We start from the raw sequence: 20,844 nt of genomic DNA on the forward strand, positions 1-20,844 counted from the left end.
CTTCAGAAAAAGCTCAAGTGGAAGAAGGAAGTTTATAATAAGTGGAAGAAGGGACTGACCCCTTGGGAGGATTACAAGAATGCCACCAGAGCGTGCAGGGATGAAACAAGGAAAGCCAAGGCCGCCTTGGAATTAGACCTGGCTAGGGACATCAAGCACAACAAAAAGAGCTTCTACAAGTATATTGGAAGCAAAAGGAAGACCAGAGAAGTTGTAGGCCCACTGCTGAATGAGGCAGGAGTCATGGTGACGGAGGATGTGGAGAGGGCAGAGTTACTGAATGCCTTCTTTGCTTCGGTCTTTTCTGCTCGGCCCAGCCCTCAGGAGTCCCAGGCATTGAATAAAGTAACAGGGAAAGAAGACGACTTCCCTTGGGTTGAGGAGGAGCGAGTGAGGGACCAATTAGATCATCTAGATATTCACAAGTCCATGGGCCCTGATGGGATGCACCCGAGAGTGCTGAGGGAGCTGGCAGAAGTCATTGCTGGGCCGCTCTCCATCATCTTTGAAAAGTCCTGGAGAACAGGCAAGGTGCCTGGGGACTGGAGGAAAGCCAATGTCACTCCAGTCTTCAAGAAAGGCAAGAAGGAGGAGCCGGGGAACTACAGGCCGGTCAGCCTCACCTCCATCCCTGGAAAGATGATGGAACAGCTCGTTCTGGGTGTCATCTCAAGGCACGTGGAGGAAAGGAAAGCTATCAGAAGTACTCAGCATGGATTCACCAAGGGGAAATCATGTCTGACTAATCTGATAGCCTTCTACGATGGCATGACTAGATGGATAGATGAGGGGAGGGCGGTAGATGTGGTCTACCTTGACTTAAGCAAGGCGTTTGACACGGTCTCCCACAGCATCCTCATAGGGAAGCTTAGGAAGTGTGGGTTAGATGAATGGACAGTGGGGTGGATAGAAAACTGGTTGAAAGATAGAGCTCAGAGGGTTGTGATTAGGGGCACAGAGTCTAGTTGGAGGTCAGTGACGAGTGGTGTTCCCCAGGGGTCAGTACTGGGTCCAGTCCTCTTCAACATATTCATCAATGACCTGGATGAGGGGATAGAGTGCGCCCTCAGCAAGTTTGCTGATGACACCAAGCTGGGTGGGGTGGCTGACACACCGGAAGGCTGTGCCGCCATACAGAGAGACCTGGACAGGTTGGAGATCTGGGCAGAGAGAAACCTTATGAAGTTCAACAAGGGCAAGTGTAGGGTGCTGCACCTGGGAAGGAACAACCCCATGCACCAGTACAGGTTGGGTGCTGACCTGCTGGAGAGCAGCTCTGTGGAAAGAGACCTGGGAGTCCTGGTGGACAACAGGATGACCATGAGTCAGCAATGTGCCCTTGTGGCCAAGAAGGCCAATGGCATCCTGGGATGCATCAAGAAGAGCGTGGCCAGCAGGTCGAGGGAGGTCATCCTCCCCCTCTACTCTGCCTTGGTGAGGCCGCACCTGGAGTACTGTGTCCAGTTCTGGGCTCCCCGGTTCAACAGGGACAGGGAACTGCTGGAAAGGGTGCAGCAGAGGGCTACAAAGATGATTGGGGGACTGGAACACCTCTCTTATGAGGAAAGGCTGAGGGATTTGGGTCTCTTCAGTCTGGAAAAAAGACGGCTGAGGGGTGACCTTATCAATGCTTATAAATACTTAAAGGGTGGGTGTCAGGAGGATGGGGCCAGGGTCTTTTCAGTGGTGCCCGGGGACAGGACAAGAGGCAATGGGCACAAACTTGAACATAGGAAGTTCCACCTAAACATGAGGAGGAACTTCTTTACCCTGAGGGTGACAGAGCACTGGAACAGGCTGCCCAGAGAGGTGGTGGAGTCTCCAACTCTGGAGACATTCAAAACCCGCCTGGACATGTTCCTGTGTAACCTGCTCTAGGTGACCCTGCTCTGGCAGGGGGGTTGGACTAGGTGATCTCCAGAGGTCCCTTCCAACCCTATGATTCTATGATTCTATGATTCTATGAAATTCCTCCCATCAGTAAGAGCACAAAGGAAAGGTAACTGTGGACGGTAAAAGAACTTGCCGGTCTGGATCAACGGCCAGGCACAGGCACAGCCGCGATGCAGCAGGAGCTGTAGCTCAGGCAGGGGTCACAAAGCAGCTCTGTGGGAAGGGGGGGTCGGGTTGGCCCTGGCCGTGCCACCCCCGCAGAGCCTGTCCCCAGGGTCCCCGAGGGGAAGGGGAGCAGCCCAGGTGTGCTGCGCCGAGCCGGCCCCGAGCCCCGGCCAGGCCTCCAGGAGAGGGGCTGCTTCAGGGCCCTTGTGGAGCCACCACCGTGGTAACGCTGTGTGCATGGGCAAGAGGAATCATAGAATCATAGAATTGCTGAGGTTGGAAGGGACCTTTAAGATCATCGAGTCCAACCTTTAACCTACCCTGACAAAAGCCACTTCTAAACCATGTCCCTAAGTGCCCCATCTACCCTTTTTTTAAACACCTCCAGGGACGGCGAATCCACCACCTCCCTGGGCAGCCTATTCCAATGTTTAATAACCCTTTCAGTGAAAAAATGTTTCCTAATATCCAATCTAAACCTCCCCTGACGTAACTTGAACCCGTTTCCTCTCGTCCTATCACTTGTCACCAGGGAGAAGAGGTCAGCCCCCATCTCTCTACAACCTCCTTTCAGGTAGTTGTAGAGGGTGATAAGGGTGATATGGTCTCCCCTCAGCCTCCTCTTCTCCAGGCTAAACAACCCCAGCTCCCTCAGTCGTTCTTCATAAGGTTTGTCCTCCAGACCCCTCACCAGCTTTGTAGCCCTTCTCTGGACACGCTCCAACACCTCAATGTCCCTCCTGTAGCGAGGGGCCCAAAACTGAACGCAGTACTCGAGGTGGGGCCTCACCAGTGCCGAGTACAGGGGGATGATCACTTCCCTAGTCCGGCTCACCACACTATTCCTGATACAGGCCAGGATGCTGTTGGCCTTCTTGGCCACCTGGGCACACTGCTGGCTCATATTCAGCCAGCCGTCCACCAACACCCCCAGGTCCTTTTCTGCCGGGCTGCAGCACTGTTTAGCACTAAAAGCCAGTGGGGTTTTATTGTTTCATGGGTTAACTTCTTAATTATAATAGGATGAGCTTTGCCTATTTTTTTATTTCCTGTGGAAGATCTCAACAAAGATTTTTTTTTTCTCTAATGCTTTATACTTTATACTCACTTAAAGAAAATGGAAACGTGCGAAAGCTCTGCACATTACTCTGGCTGATGGAGAATCAAGACCAGGCTGTTCAGATTCTTGTGCTTTACTGACCCTGCTGTGCAGGAAAAATGATGATTTACAAAATCAGCCTAATTCTTTCTTGAGATAGGTCATATTAACTGCCTTATAATAAAAACCACAGGGACACTCCACAGCCTGTAGCTAAGAAAAATCAATTTCACTAAAGCCAGACATAGCAACTGTACTGCCAATAACAAATATAAATAAATGAGAAGACAAGAAGAAGAAAAAGAGTGAACATCAGAAAGAAATGTCATTTGTGGCCAGGAGTACACTGATATTTGCAATAATTGCGGGGCTCGTATGAGGCAACAGAGCCTTTCTCTAGTTGCCACCAGATCTGTAAAATCATTTGTTCTAAACAAAATCAATACAATATTATTGTTTCTGAAGCTTTTATGCTGCTGAATCATCCCTAGAGATGCTGGATAATTTCTCCACTCACAGAGGCTTTCAACAAAAAATTATGGTTTTGTTAAAGTATTCTGGCATTACACAATTTGATTAAAATGTAATATTTTATTACTATAAATAAAATATAAATAAAAGTATTAATTTATTTTGAGTGGAGACAAAATAATATTTAAATATTGTATGGAGTTATGTTCACAACAAATATGTCTGTGTCTTCAGTTTGCAAAACTCTTAAAAACATAAATTTTATATAAAGGAGTAATTTAATTGCTTCAAAGATTAAAATAATCCAAAAAGTGATGTCTGAAACACATTGGCTGAGCCAAAAAGAATTCCATTTCAATCCCACATCATGAGAAATTTCAACATATTTTGGTTTCATTCATTTCCGAGTAGGAAACAATTCAAAATCAGGTAGTTCTCCAAAAATCAGAAAATTCAAATTCTATCCAATTCTTACAGCAGTATGAGCTCTCGGCTGTGCCAGCATTCCCCTTCTTATCAAGTCATCAGATGACAGCAGCTTGTTTTTCCCTCGGGAAGTCTCACCTTTGCCAGCTTGGGTTTGCCAAAGCCATCGGCGTGTTCTGCCTTCCCGCACAGGCACTGCCAACTTGCCACATGCCAAAGCCGAGGACAGCAGGCGTCACTCCGTGTCCTCACAGAGCACCGCTGGCTTCAGGGAGTCAGAGGACAAGAGCACTGGGGCAACAGCCTGTCACATCCTCAGTGATTTTCAAAATGCTTTTTTTGCCCCTCTTCTCAGTTAATCCCCATACTTCTCACTTCTATTTTATAATGCAGTCTATTTTATTAACCATTTGCGTATTGATTCTAATCTCACGGTGGCTCCATCAGTTTAAGGATACTACTAAGATTTATATCAACATATGTGACTGGATTCTTCCGCAAAAGGAGCACTGGGAAGAAATGATCTTCATTGACCACTAGCTGCAGCCAAGACTACCCCGCTTCAGTCACCTCTCTTTCTTGACTACAGCTGCTTACAGCAGTAAACTGAACAGAGACAGCAGCAAGTGAAGACAAACGAGTGGAGTTGGTGTGAACATATGCAGGGAAGTTAGAGTGAACATCTGAAAGGCTGGACCCACAGTTCTGAATGTTCAGTTTGGGATATTTTTTAGCCTGTTCCCCAGACAAGGCTCAGAAATCATATTTGAATCAATAGTTTCTCTAGCTTGGATCTGAGATTTGGGTTCAAAGGCTTCTATGATTTAAAAATAAATACTAGAAGGGTGTTTATCTAAGTGATAACTGTATCTGCAGTGCAGATCAGCAAGCATCAGCAGTCAGTGCAGATTCATGGGCATTTTATTTGCTGTGGCCACTCCAGGACAGCAATTCCTGTGCCCAGCTTCCAGTGTCACCTAGGCCACCACCAATGTTTACCATAATTGAGGCCTGGTACTAACGTCCAAGACTAATGCTTGAACTACAGGTAGGAGACTGACGATGTATAGTTTCTGTGTTTCCTTTGTCCTCAGGACATACTGGGATACTGCTGCACTCCCAGGTGGCATCGATATGATTAACAGCTGGTATCGTTTAGTCATCACTGCTGCAAATCCTGCTGCTGATTCAGCAGATTTATGCCAATCTGTGAGTGGGCCAGCACTGCGGCTTTCTCCCTCCAATATGCCCACATGGACAGATAAGGGCACAGGACACATCTGGTCTCCGCACATTTACTCTAAGTGACAGCATGATCAGACAGGAGTGCAGCAAATCCTCAAAAACCACGGCCAGAGAATGCCGAACCTCTCCACCTTCTGGCCCGCTCTCTCACCTTCTAGCCAGAGCAAACCAGCCGAGAGTACTGCAGCCCCGTCCCTTCAGCCGCAGCCCAGATACTCTCTTCTCTCCCAGGACTGTGGACTCTTCAGCGCGGCTTCTCCTCGCCCCGCAGCAAACAGCCAGGTGCACACAGAGCCCTCCGGCCAGGCCCTGGAGAGGAGAATTGGGTGGATTTTAGCAGACAATTCACAATTCACTTTTCAGTTTTGTTTCACAGTTTTTCAGCACTTACCAATCTTATGATATTCTATCATCTATTATTAACTTGCTATCTGGGCAATGTCCAGCTAAAAGCTGGTGTGATGTCTATTTGAGCAACCATTCCAGTTTCACGTGGACAATGTTTTTTCTTCAGGCACAGATAACCACTGGTCATCACCTCCAGGACTGCTGATGCTTTAGCCAGACATTATCAAGCCTTTATCTCTGATTACAGGTGAGGCATCATGAACGCAAAAAACAGGGGCAGCAATGTTCAAAGGGTACAGAGTAAGATATGATGGCTTATTTATGCATCCATTGGCTATGAATTTGTTTAGATTTTTCAGCTACCGTTCTCCTACACTCATCCTTGGCCAATCAAAAAGATTTAAAAAAGCAAGGCCCAGGCACCAAATGTCTCAAGATGGGTTTAAAAATAAAGGGGTTTTATGAAATAATTTAATTACAAATTCTATTTCTCAGGTTCTCTATTTCAGAACCTGTCCATTGTACACACTTCACGGTTAAACATTTTCTTCTGCATCTCTGAGACTATACATGTTAAGCAGCTGTATTCAGAATATACATATATTATTTTGATTGCAAAGGTAGATTTTAAAGACCTCCCACTAGATATAATCATAAATACTATATAATCACAACAGTTGCCACACTTCCCTTAACCTACTACAACTTATAAGCATGAGTTAAAGCTTAAAATTTAAGAACAGTATAATGCCACAAGCCCTGAAAAAGCCAAATCCCTTGGAACTTCCTCTGACCCCATTCTTAACATCAAATTCTTCACCCCACCTTTTCCGCAGCCTCTCAAGCCCCTCAGCAAACAGGTCAGTCTTGCAACGTATCCTTAAGGTCATCAACTTACAATTAGAGTGTTTTTTTTCTAGAAAACCACTTGCAGCCAAAGCCACTGAGGACAAGACAAGGAATACTGACACCCTTTTTATTCCCTGTATTAGTTCTCGAGGCCTCCTCAGCAACGAGACTTTTGTAACTGCATTGTCAGCCTGCTCTCTTGACAGTTTGTCTCCTCCAAGCAGCTTTTGAACTTAAGGTCTGTTTGAACGAAATTCAATTGACAAGGTGATGAAGCTTCTAAAAGTTTGATAAAAAGCTGGTGACTGGTAAAGAAAATAAGCTGCAGGCGGGAAGGGGAAGCGTCTGCTCTGGAGACTGTTAGGGAGACCCAAGCAAATTTGTATAACGTTGCATTTGCATTAGAGGGCACCCTGTTTATACCCAGCAGATAACAATGAGACATGAATGAAGACATGACATATTTTTCCATCATATTTGGGGGCATTTCTGTTAAATGCGAAGCTACTCCAAAAACTGCAAAACTTTGGGGTTTTTTTGCATCAAGGTGTGAAATCAGGCCCACCCTGATCTGAAGGTATGAGGCATCACCGACTAAAAAAAATGTCAATAGAAGCTAGCAAAGAATTCTCCTATAAGCAACTGGAGCCACGCGGGCTCCGCGAGGGAGAGGGTGCTGCCGGCTGCAGAACTGCCTGGGCTGCAGGATTCCATAACCCCAGCCTGAGCGAAGCGCTGCTGCAGAAGGCAGAGAGCAGGTGGCTGGCCCAGCCACTGTCCTCCCGAGAAACCAGAGACATCTCTGAACACTTATGGCTACACTTTAGGAAAGGAGTAATTGGTTATTGAATATTGTCTCCTCTATTTGTCAGCTCCCTTTTTCTCCCCCCCCGGAATAAAGTTCTATTTATCAAGCATTTGATACCCTGTTTTTCAAGTGGGGAAGATAAGCCATTTTTTGGCGTGTTCTCTCAGATTTCTGGAGAGAGGTTTAAGATGGATGTTTATTACCAGTTCTTTAAAGTTTGAATATGGATCACCTCTTACTGTAGCAAGTCAAGCCTTGGTAAAAGCCATAGAGACAAACAAGCTTTTGACAAGCTAGTCAAGAGAAATGCCATCTTTGGTTAAATATTCCTGTTCCTGCCAGCTATCTGTTTGTAGAAATAGCTTCATTAAAACAAAACACAAAACTGACAAGCAATAAATATAAAAACAAAATAAGTATTAAAAAAGATATCTAACTGGATGAGGAATGATAAAAATACATTATACTGACTCAAGAACAACCAATATTTAATTAACTGTGCTTGGAGTGCTTGTCCCTGCTGTACTTTAATAACAGAGTCCAGCCTTTCTTTTCCAAAAAAATCAAGTGCAAAACTCTCTACAGTGGGAACGGAATCTTACTTTTACTTCTACAGTCAATTTTGCAGGAATTGTACATTTTCTACTGTTTATTCATAGTGTTTCTATTTCATACATAAAAAGTACATAAGCCACTGTCAAGGAAAATGATCCGTGTCACAATGAACAGCACAGAACAAAAGGAGAAAAAAAGAACAATCTGCAAACAATAGACGACTAAGGGAATTATGTTATAAATTAGGTAACCTGATGCCTTTCTTCAATTTGACTGCCCATTTGAAAAATTAAACAGTATTGTAAGTAATGAATGGGGGTGCGATTTGGAACACAACAATGATGTGAATATTATTTCTAACTGATGAGATGTATTTCAAATGTCTTTGATTATTTATACAACACTTATTTCACCACTTTTTTTTCAATTTTCCAGAAGAAATTCTGAATTATTATAATGAAACATGATAAAAACATCAATGTGAGAAATGCCCTCCTGCATCAGAACAGTGGTTCATCCAGCCCAGTATTCAGCTCTCCCAGTGGCAGAGAACTGTGGTTCGGAGAAACCTCTGACCTGCCCCCTTCTGCAGACCATTCCCCATGTACCTTCCCAGTACCCAGAGCCACTGTACTGGGGATTTAAGAGAGCACTTATCTGCTTAGTCCTTCTAGTAGCCACTTGAGGACCTGCTGCCCATGAACTTTTCTGAGCCATTTCTACTGTCTGCCTCCACATCTTTCTGTGGCAACAAGTTCCAGAAGTTCACTACCCATTGTACGGGGGCTATTTTTATGCATTTTAAACTGATTCACACTAGTTTTGAGTGCCCCAGTTTCTAATATTGTAAAATCCTCCATTTAGCTTATCTACTACCAGAGAACTGTTAAATGTGTCCTGAACTAACTATAAAAGAAAGCCACTGCTTCAGCTCTATGCAGCCTAAAATGTGATTTCTTAGACACCAAACATGCTAAAAGGTGGAATTTTTTTTAATAAGGGTTAATGAAATAAGGATGTAAGGGTTAAGGACGATTACCCATTCTATTTCCCTATGTTTCTCACAAAACTAAGTCAAAGCAAAAGTTCAAAGTCAAACATGTAAACCCAAGCCAATTATATAGCTAGCAGCTTTTTCTATGAGAAGCTGATCCAACCCTTCACCAGGACTTGGAAAATTTCTCATCTGAATCTGACCTTGTCATTTTGGACTCACATTGAATTTATGTATTTTCTCATTCAGAGTTTGAATTTTGTATTCAAACTTCAGCCACTCCCTGAGAAGTGATTATTGCCTTTTAAGAATGTCTTAAACTATCACAAATAAAAGATTTTTAATACAATGAAACAACATCGTCTCCTTTCTGCTTAGCAGAGGATACGGGTGTATCCGGTGAAAGGTATGAATTTAGTATGTACTGAATTATTTTAATGAATACAAAAAAGTTACCAGCCATCCTCTAAAGAAGTCCATGAAGGCTACTACAGCCAAAGAGCACACAACACCGCTCAGACTGAGAACGCAAAGGCAGCTTAAAGTCACGCCATGCCATGCCTAGGTTACATCGGTATTAAGCCGTCAGTCCCATCCTGTGTACCATCTGAAATGATGTAAGGCTGACAGGAGTCTGCTCTCCATTTCTCGAGCTGGAAGGGCAGCAGGTACTCACAGAGAGCTACGGAGCACCAGCTTGCAAGCGCACCTTCAGCTACACATCCCATTTCCAAACCTGAGTGATCTCCTTGTTTCCCTTTCACTAGTTCTCCGCTAGGTAAGGATCTGTAAAAACAGGGGCATGGACACAGCCATCATTTGACCACAAATATTTCAGCATATTTTCAGTTCAACTGTTTTTAGAGTAAACAGAAAACCAAGATTGCACAATACCTGCATACATGAACTGGACCTTCTTAATGCCAGGCTCAGCAGCACAGTGTTAGAAGTGTTTTTCATAGTAAAACACTATTGCACAATACCTGCTTAAAGAATTACAAACATAGTCCCTTTGATGGGTAGTTCAGAGAGTATTATAAGGCCTACTTTCTTCAAAAATCTGCTCAATCACTATATAATCATTTACTTGCTGTTTGCAAATGTTAATCCAGGGTCAAGGTAATAGCTCTCTGACACGACACTTAAATTTATGTAAAACCATGCCTTTTTAGCATTCAGTTGTAGCTTCGGTGGGCTACTCTGATTTAAAAGCAGACTACTGGCTTTATCGGAGCATGGGCAGAGGTGACCTGACACTGCAAACAAAATGCTGCTTCTAGCTTCAGCTTTTCTTCTGACACTACTGCAGTGCTCGAACGCCCAAAACAAAACCAGCATTACCCCTGCAGACTGCAGCACCATTGAAACAGATGCAGGCGTGGCCCTGGATTTGGTCAACAGACATCGCAGAGATGGCTATGTGTTTGGTTTATTCCGTGTTGCTGATGCACACGAACTACGCATAGTAAGTATCAATTTAAAGGCTGATTTACACAAGACTGATTTTTAAATAGTGCGCCAGATCATTGAAAGCTTATGTTTATTGCTTTTTAGCAGAGAAATGTTGATGTAATTCAATGAATCAGCTCTGATTTACACTATCTCAGTAATCATTTGTGCATGATTTATTGTACACAAGCTTGATTTCGAAAGACACTGAATGCCCTCTATTCTCTTGGCTGACAGGATGTTAGCGTAAGGGATGCACTGAACAGCTTTATACACCACCAGAAATTCATCATTCCGTTCTGTTGTCAGGTCTCATATTCAAAATTTACATTCAGAGGGTTTCTTTAATCTGCGAATGGCTAACATTAATTAGATCAATGTATTCTGCAAGATCGGAATTTTGTTCTTATCTGAATTTTGGAGATAGCTGATAACTGGATGGAAGGGGAAATGGCAGAGGAAGCCAAAGGAGATGAAAATGCCACTCTGCAAAACAGGGGAAGGGCTGGATAGAGAATCCATATCAGTCATTTCCTATTTCCCTCCTATTTCTATTTCTATTTCCTAGAGAGGACACATAAGCCTTTCTCAATGATTGCCTAAACGCCAAAGCAAATCAATAGCAGAAAAAGCAATAGAATACAAGATTTCCTTAATAGTAACTAAAAGAGACCAAGGACATGCAGATTTACTAATGCACCTGGCTACCTTTTAGCTGCTTGGCTATGAAACTAGAATCCAGGCACACATCCAGTGTTTACGAAATGTGTGTGCCACCCCTGTGACGTGGAGCCACCGGGCAGTCAGACACGCAAAATTCATTGGATGAATGAAAAAAACCAGTTGTTTCTAAAAAGAAAAATCTCAGTGCTTCTACATTTTAACCAATTATTAACTTATTGACTATATAAACTGTAGAACCGATGACTCGTAATAGGGGCGAGAGCTGAGGATTCACACTTCCAGATGAATGCTATAGCCACTAGACTACCATGCTTATGATTTGCTTTGTACCCTTAATGACTTTTGCTGTCTTTGGCGCCACAGCTTCAGCTGTCACAGAGTCTACAAGGCCAGAAAAGGCCCTTCTATCTATCTTACTGCTAAAGACTTCTCCCTGTGAGGTCTCTGTACCTTCTCAGACCCAAAGGCAACAGGCGTTGTTGCTGCACACTGATCGTGTACACTACTGGGCAAGAAGTTGTGTTGGCTCCACTGCCAAGATGACATTAAAAAATAATTTAAAAAAACCCAAAACCAAAAAACAAAACCCCCAAACAATCCAGGACATTATTTTGATTATCTCCATGCAATAGTATACATCAACCCTCTTAGAAACTTAACAGAGCAATTCCCAGCAGCTGGATCTAGAGTTCTTGAAGCGTAAGATACTCCGCTATTCACACTGGAACAGTTCTGGGCTTGTGCAGTGCAGAACTCTGGTACCCAAGATGCTTTTAAAACAACCACAAAGGCACCATATAAGATATTATTTTTTCCAAGAGCTATGCAGCAGACAAACAGAGGAATTTTCTACTGCATATTTGGACGTAGACACTTAATTTCACCCAAGCTCTGCTATAGGCTTTATTGAATCCAAATGCATCCTGCTAAAGAAAATAAATATTTGCCAGGGCTGAATTGGCTTCTTCAGCATTTCACAGGTTTGGATGACAAAGTGAATGTGTTTAGTCATTTCCGTTTCAGAGGGCTCCTTGCAAATAGCACACTTTACAAAACACTTACCTATCTTACCTTTCCATTCTGTGCAATTCTATAAATACAAATCAGAAAGAACTAGTCTCTCTCTCTGTCTTTGTTCTCTTGTCTTCCCTGTCTGCATTTTACTCACTGTTGGGATTTATAAAACAAAATAAAAACGCTAATGCCTCTAAGCAGAGAATAATCACGTGGCTAGTGGGCCGGCTATGTCCAGGACAACTATATTCTTTTCCTGATGCCGTTATTGATACCACGTGTCTTCATGCAAATCACCTAGCCCCTATTTGAAACACAGCGACCATGCTAAGACATATGCACACTGCAAAACCAGTGTTCAACGTGACACTGGTGGACTCTCACTAATAAAAATATTACACTAGACTGCAGTAATTCTTTCTCAAGGTCTCGCCTATACAGGAGCACTCTGAAAACAGAATCTGAACGGATGAAATTTCATAAAACTCAAGGACATTTATTCACAGTGAAGGGCTTTGCATCGTTTTATCTAAATGACAAAATAAAATACGTCTGAGTTCATTCTGAATGTCCACACAGGGCTTGCATGAAGTTTAAATAATCCATTCCAAATGTGAATTGAGATTCATTTTGCAGCAGAAAAATACAAAGCTGTTTCTGTGGGCCACAGATAATTCTTAACACCACATCCCATTACACTGGCAGCAAAATTCAAATTCTGATTCTCCATCCTGTTTGTTCAGGAGACGGAAAGTACTAGAATGTCAGAGCTAAGGCTCCTGACTTCGTAGGGATTATTACAGCTTTGTTGCATCACTCTCTGAATCAACTGAGCGGGAAGCAAAGTTCTGAAGGAGCATCTGGCCACTGGGGTCAGTTGAAATGCCTGTAGCTGTACAATTGGCTGCCTGGACAACTGGTTTCCTAATAGTCCAGTATGTTCTATGTGAATCAGAAAGAGGGAATGGCAACTTTTTAACACTGGCATTTTCCCCACTTGATGGATGCCAGACTCTTCTCGCAGTTGTCAACAAAAGGACAAGAGGCAACAGTTGTAGGTTGCAGGAAGGGAAATTCAGACTAGATGTAAGACCCCAAAAAATCATGGAAAAAGTGGATAAGTACCGGAAGAGCCCAGGGAGGTTGTGGGACATCTGTCTTGGTGATACATAGAACTTAGCTGAATCTAACTTTGAAGTTAGTTTTACCTTGAGCAAGAGGCCGGAGAAGATGACCTCCAAAGGTTCCTTCCAGCCTAAACCCCCTTCTACGCTCGTCAGCTCAGAAAAACCTTCATAGGGAACTGGGGAAGCTACATTAAAGATTAAACGTATCTATTTAAAAAAAAATTTTTTTCAGACCAAACTTCTTGTATACAAACTCTTTTTTTACCTGCCCTTCTCTTCCAGGGAAATTCGTCAGTCCTCTACTTAACTTTGGATGTGCTGGAAACCGAATGCTCTGTATTATCCAGAAGACACTGGGAGTCTTGTGAATACAGCAACACCTATTCCATGGCAAGTAACGGCACCCAGGCAGAGTCATAGCTCAATAATGCATTAACTTGATCTTCATCTGAACTGCCCAGAAATGTCTGTGTCACAAAACCTCTAAGTGCAGACTAGGCTTTAATATGGCTCACTATGAAATAAAATCTATTGAATTCTAGAGTTGTTAAACATAAGCCAAAGGTTTGGAAAAGGGTCGACTCCTCACATAAGTGCAGCTTTACATACCCAGCTATCTCAAAGGAGCTATAGTCCCCATTCCACTGCTGGTAGCAGTACTGATGTTTTAAGAATAATTTGCTGACAGCTAAAGGGCAGGAGAAATTATTTTTTCAAGCAAGTTCCTAGTATATTAGCCAGAAATACCAGTGTCGTATTTTGTCAGTTTTCTGTCATAGAGTTTGTGGAATGACAATGTGAAACCTTGGTAGTGTCAGTACACGTATGATACGTTGCAATACTTGGCATTTATTGTTGCAACCCAATGGTGCAGTCTGGGATGAGAACTACCCGTCCAAAACTTTACTTAAGGAGGAGAGTGGTGACACTGCCACCCCAAACAAAGCAGGAAGGCCACGAGGAGAGAAGAGAGGGCATTTACTCTTTTCATTAAGATGGGGAAAAGGAACGGAAGAAAAGGTCCATCCACTTTTTGATAAAGATTTATGTAACCCTGCGTACCTCTGGCACCCTAACCTCCCCTGTTAGCTAGTATTATCTTACTGTAAATAATTATTAGCATTTCCATTGTCTACTCAGTCATGCAAAACTGAGAATTAAAATAAAAGCTCTTGTAGAGGGAGATCCCATTTTATCTGAACACTAATTTTGACTGGTACCAGATCAAACATTCCATTAATGACCACATCTGTTATTCTTAGAAGTACTGTACATTAAAAGGAGGCATAATTTCTATGATCACCTACATCCAATTAAACCCAGTGAAAATAACACCATAATCACATATTCTTTTTTCCTCTCAGGACTTTGGGCAATGTAAGATTATCACACATACAAACCAGCTGCTGAAGAAACCCCAACTGTATGGATTTAATTGTACATTAAGTCCAGGTAAAATAACCACTGTTGTAAGCCAATGCATACCTCAAACCAGCCCCAGTACCAAATTACAAGTCTGTGCGCTACTAGTGTACGGTAACTGTAAGAGATTCATTCATCTGCTTGCAATTCATATTTGAGATAATTCAAGTGGAATGTTAAGAATGAGTAATAGAATTAAGGTTACCCTACTCTTCCAAAGCAGACTTTATTAATGTCAGATGATATCACCATTCCAGTCCACCAAAACATGATCATGAATATCAGAAAAATAAACTTAGAAAGAATGCCCGGTTGGAATGGTAAGATTCTAAGGTGGAGCTAAAAGATTTATATGAATAGTCATTTTCACAGGTTTGGGTTTTTTTCACATTACAGGACAAACCCGTATTTGTGGAGTGAGGGATAGGTATTTCACTTCCAAGGAAACACTTGCATTTCATTTTCTCATTATGAGTTCACATTGAAGGTACATGCACACTCGCAAGAGTATTAATATCCATTACAATGTAAGTAAATTCTCTGTTTTCACAGTTCCTCCTGATTTATTAGAGTGCAAAGATTGTCCTGTGAAAGTTGAAGCCTTAGAAGTCACAGAGCAACACAAAAATATTGCTGCAAAGGCCCTGAAGAAATTTAACAGTGAGAGTAACCACACAAACTACTTTGACGTGGACAAAGTTGAAAAGATTTTAAAGATGGTAAGTGGCATTTTGTCCTAGAATTACTTATAAATGACAAAATTTTGTGAGCAGCTCCAAAACTACGGGACCAGAACTCAAACCCTTCTAGGATCAGAACAATTGCTTGTCACCTCTCAGTGCAAATCATCTACTTCAGTTTTATGAAGGTCCTACTTCTGCAAAAACTTGCTATTAACTTTAATTTAGGCACGTGAAAGCAAAAGAATTTCTCATCTGCTGAAAACTATGGCAGTGTGATGGGATCCAAAGTGTCAGAGCCTTCTGTGTGTGCATGTTTTTATTTTGAATGCCTATTTACCTATCATATCATAACATACAAGAGTTTATTTACTACTCACCAGAGTTCTTCAGGATGTACAGTCATGTGTGTTATCACAGTCACACATTCTGCCAACTGAAGCCAGGTACATTTTTTTACTCTTAGAATATTTAGCACGTGGGTACAAGACAAAAGTGGAACACGCTCAGCATCATTTTGACTCTCTGCTGCAGAGCAAAGCAGCACTGTGAGAGCTCTGAAAGACAGTAGGTAAATTTTTATCTGCGCTGTACCTCCTGAAGAACTACTGACTCTGGTACCTAACTCCTCATCTTTGAGTGATGTTGGCATGAAGAATTATCCTTTGGGTGATTTGAAGTATAACTCTCACATCACCACAATTTCTTGTTGGGAGATGCTGGAGATGTCACTTAAACAGCACAGGATCATCCTGCCAACATGTGTCAGTTCAGGACACCTCCGAGTGAGGTTGCATGGCCCTGCCATAACACATGCTGATCTTGGAAACTGCCTAAATTATAGTATGCCAACCCCACCTCCCTGCAGCTTTTAATATTGCTCAGAAACTTGGCAGTGCTCTACACTGTAGTCCCATGCAGGATGTATCCCTACTCCCATTTAGCAAGTGGCTCTTTTCAGATTGCCTGGATTCATGGATTTCTCCCTAAATGCTTTGTCTTCACACTTCAGCATCTTTAGCTACAGTCACAATTTAGGTTGTACCACTGGATTTCAATAGACTGCATAACACTGAGAAACTATGAATTATGATTAAAAAATACACCATGAAGCATGTGCATCCACTTTTAACCAATGTAGTGAAACTTGTGTGCACACACATGCTATGGATACCTTCAACACAGACCTGAAATAAACTACAGCAGTTGACAATTAAAATGAAACACCTCTTCATGGATTTTAATAGGATCCCAAAGGCTTTCTCCCACGCTCTTGTGGAGTAATGCCTTCTCTATGAATAATGCCACTGACAACAGAGAAAGCACCAACCTCACAGTAACTGGCAGAACTTCCTCCCCAATTAACATCAGCACTGCAGCACTATGCACTCCCATCACTGGGAAGGGGTGGTTGCCATCCAGTAGATCTCTGTATTTTTACAAGAGCAGCAGTTAATAAGGACGCTACTTCCTAAAAACACAGGCTGTAAAAGTAACAGTTATTATTACAGCATACACATACTAGAGACAGAAGTAAAGCAACCATTCCTGGAACTCATAAAGGTGTGAGGCAAGTAAGGTATAAATTATTGAATCTTTTTTTCCTTACTGAATACGTGTATATGGACGAACATTTGAACAGCACAGGTAAAGAAAGCATGAGGTAGACAGGATTTTGACAACAATATGAAGTATGGTTGGTTTTAAATTTACAGGACTTTAAATACACCTAGTTATCACTTCTTGTTTGACCTCTTGGTTTCAGACTGCCTCCCGTGAAGGTTACATTTTAGGATTCTCTATAAAAGAGACCAACTGTTCCAAATCCGCACAACAAGCAGATGAGGCATTGGAATGTGATTTTCTGGATGACTGGCACGCCGTAAGTAAAGTCTTAGCATGAGAACTGACACAATGGGTGGCACCAGGAAGATCTTCCCGCAATATTTCTAAGTGTTTCTTGTAAGCATGCACCCAAACTCAAAATTAGAAATCCAGCATGTCCAAGTCCAGATCCTAATCTTGCAGCTGCTTCTTTTTATTCTCTAAGGAGGCAATCTGAACTCTCAAATCTAAATGTAACCTGAGTCTGGCATATTACAGACCTAGAGCTGAGCTGTTCAGATTACTATCAAAGTACTCTCCGCACCCCACCTTCCCTTTACAATAATAGTCTACACCAAAGAAACAACTAGGCAAGATTATCATTTCAGAATAAATTATTCCCCAGAAATGAAACTGAGGGAATATAATAAATAATATTATAATATAAATTAAAATATAAAAAAATATATTAATAAACATCTATAATAAAAATAAAAGCTAAATTCACTAGAATGAAGAACAAGCCAGATAGTCAGAGGTTTTGAATTCTGTTCTCAACGCCGCCATCACAGGAGTATGTGTGTAAAACGCTACTAACATTTGTAGTTGTTGATGCCAATAGGCTATTAATGGCCCAAACATTTATCAAGATAAAGCATCCCCTAGAGAGAGCACACACAGAACCCCCCACCTGGGTTCTGTGCTCTTCCAGATGAGCAATTCCACACACAATGAGTGGGCAGCAGGTGAAAGTCACAGCAAACAGGATGCTAAGGGAAGCAATGCTAAGGGATTTCAACAAATCACTTTTTGAAAGATAAATACGGAAGAAAGCTCTACCTGGAGCTTTGTCTGAAACAGCATAGACTCACAGTGTCTGGTTTTGAGGACTTTGAGCAAAATTTCAGAATAGCCCAATCTGAACAGATGTTTGACAAACAAAGACAGAAAAAAAAGGAATAAAAATCAGTGACCTACAGGGTACTCGTTTTGGAGACATCAGTAGCTGACCAATTTCTTACAGACACCAAAAGAGAAATAAGATGAAGAGCAGTAATCTGCTAGACACACATGGTGGTCTTCACAGTCAAGAACACTCCAAAATAGCCTATATTTTAATCATTATTAATCACTGGCAAGTATCACTGGTCAGAAAGTTCAAGATCTAAGTTATGTAAACATACTTAGGCATGGAAGGAACTAGCCTAACTTTTGAAATGTGGAACTTTCAGTAGCTCCATCACAACAACGCATATGTGCATTGGCGGGTTTTTTTTCTTTTCTTTTGCTTAGCACGTGGGATTCTGCAAGGCAAGAATTATCAGTGATCCAGATGAACCTGATGGAACAGATATAAACTGTGAAATCTACCATCCCTGCGTATGTACTCACTTACTGAAATGTCTCTGGCTCTATCCTCCTGCAGGGTACACCAGCCTCACTTAGTCCAGACTGACAGATGATTGCAGCGGTTGTTTATGTCCCTTTATTATTGCCTGGGGGTGACAGACTGGCTTTGGACTGCTAGGTCAATCAGAGGATGAATTAGAATTGAGCTGGCCCTACTACTTCCTCCAAGGGCGTCTCCTCTGAGTCCAGTCATACTCCTTAGTTAAAGTGAATAGAGATTGGCAAACAAGTTCAAAAGAATTTTAGAATGCAAGAGGAGGGGAGATAAACTTTATCATATTTGGTATTCCAGTTTATATGACAACAGCTACTCCAGAGTTTGATCCATCACAAATTTTGCTCAGTTAGTTATATTATTTCATTTTGTTATGGTACAGTGTTTCCAGATGATTTTCAGTAATTTGGCATTTTATCATCTACTCCTTCTCTTCTATTTTGAAAAAAACACAGGTTTTGTTTCCTTACAGATCACTAGAACTGTAAATGCAAACCTACTAACTCCCACCTCTCTCTCCTTCTCACCACTTTCTTCTGTCCCATTAACATCTCACTTAATATTTCCTCCCCTGGTTTTTTTTTGAACAGCAGCACCACTACAGGCAAAGATGCAGACATTTAACTCTGAGACATCCCCATCATCATTTTGGTCACAGGCATCATCACAGGCATGGATGTCCACCCTTTTCTCAATCCAGACCTGAAGAACCTGAGCATAACCATACTTTCAGTGAAGAACATCAAGACAGCCATGAAGGACCTTCTCCTCCTCCTCCCCCGCATGGTGAACCATATCACCACCTTCACCCTCCGCACCGTTGTCTTCCACCTCCTCCCCATGGTGGACCACATCACCACCCTTCTCCTCCTCCCCATGAGGGACCACATCCTCCTCCCCAAGAGGAACCACAACATCCCCTTTCTGCTCCTTCTCCCAATGATGAACTACATCATCCCATTTCTGCTCCTCCTCCCCATGATGAACCACATCATCCTCCTTCCCCAGAGGAATTACATGATCTCTCTTCTCTTCCTCCTACCCATGATGAACCACATAATCCTCCTCTTGGTCCCCATCATGGACCACACTGTCCTCCCCCTCCTCATGGACCACATCACCACCATCCTCCTCCCCATCATGGACCACACTGTCCTCCCCCTCCTCATGGACCACATCACCACCATCCTCCTCATCACCATAGACCACACTGTCCTCCCTCTCCTCATGGACCACATCACCACCATCCTCCTCCCCATCATGGACCACACTGTCCTCCGCCCCCTCCTCATGGACCACATCACCACCATCCTCCTCCCCATCATGGACCACACTGTCCTCCCTCTCCTCATGGACCACATCACCACTATCCTCCTCCCCATCATGGACCACACTGTCCTCCCCCTCCTCATGGACCCCATCACCACCATCCTCCTCCCCATCATGGACCACACTGTCCTCCGCCCCCTCCTCATGGACCACATCACCACCATCTTCCTCCCCATCATCGACCACATCACCCTCCTCCTCCAGGCCACCCTCCTCACCTCTATCATCACTATTACAGACATAATTGCAACAAGACAAGCATATCAGGAAAGTACTTTCCATTCCAAATAATAGGAGCTCTCTATCGCATTCCAGTTCTAAATCAGCAGGATTCTCTCACACCTCCCACTGCAAACTTTCCTGAGCTAGCCCAACGCAGCCCTCACTCCTCCAGCCCTGGTGAAGGTATTCCCTTCACTGGCTTAAGTCTAAAGGAGATACTAGAAGCTCCAGGTTTTCCAGATCACCCTACGCAGTCAAAGTCATGCCCAGGAAACCCCAAACTTGTTCTTCCAAAAATTTTGCCTTTATTTCCACATAGCTCCATGGCAGAAAATTCTCCTGCATGACCTCAGAGAAAGATGTTCCTGGTCTGAGAGTTGCAGGGCCAATGATAGTCACACAATGAATGAAAACAGCACATGGAGAAGGGGAAAAAACATACAATTTCTAGGGAGGAGAAGCAATGAAAATAATGATTAAGACAAGTATTCCCACCTGCCTCTTGATTCCAGCTACCTCAGACTCCACTGTAACTGAGTCCCTCAGATAATGTTTATTGCTATAAACCTCCCCAGCAAACAATGCTCCTTTAGTTGGAACAAAAAGGAAAATTCCCTAATAGTGAAAACTACCATCTAAAATATTTCATTTTCTCATCATCCATAATTATAATGTACTCTGAGGAAACCTGACCTGGAGGAAATTTGATCGCCTTCCATAAAAAATGACCCATGGCACTAGATTCATGCTTTGTAAAGATTCAAAGAAAATAAAAATATGTAAGCTTTTTTTTTTCTTGACACGGTTGCCAAAGTTTTGTCTTTTTTGTTACTAT

The 20,844-nt window shown here is 42.7% G+C and overlaps 1 protein-coding gene across 3 annotated transcripts; it reads left to right on the plus strand.

Moving 5' to 3' along the window:
- Positions 1 to 10,040: 10,040 nt before the first annotated feature.
- Positions 10,041 to 20,809, plus strand: LOC141744828 (histidine-rich glycoprotein-like). Of its 3 annotated transcripts, none has more exons than XM_074591582.1 (7): positions 10,041 to 10,318; positions 13,410 to 13,517; positions 14,492 to 14,579; positions 15,102 to 15,268; positions 16,995 to 17,111; positions 18,347 to 18,433; positions 19,049 to 20,809. In XM_074591582.1, the coding sequence occupies exons 1-7, from the start codon at positions 10,121 to 10,123 to the stop codon at positions 20,354 to 20,356; spliced, it is 2,073 nt and encodes a 690-aa protein (XP_074447683.1). In that variant the 5' UTR covers positions 10,041 to 10,120; the 3' UTR covers positions 20,357 to 20,809. The 3 variants fall into 3 exon arrangements, with proteins under 3 accessions (XP_074447683.1, XP_074447684.1, XP_074447685.1); XM_074591583.1 differs by having other exon boundaries at positions 19,052 to 20,809; XM_074591584.1 differs by having other exon boundaries at positions 19,117 to 19,311.
- Positions 20,810 to 20,844: the final 35 nt, after the last annotated feature.

Source organism: Larus michahellis, chromosome 6 (assembly GCF_964199755.1).
Source record: "Larus michahellis chromosome 6, bLarMic1.1, whole genome shotgun sequence".
Taxonomy (NCBI): domain Eukaryota; kingdom Metazoa; phylum Chordata; class Aves; order Charadriiformes; family Laridae; genus Larus; species Larus michahellis.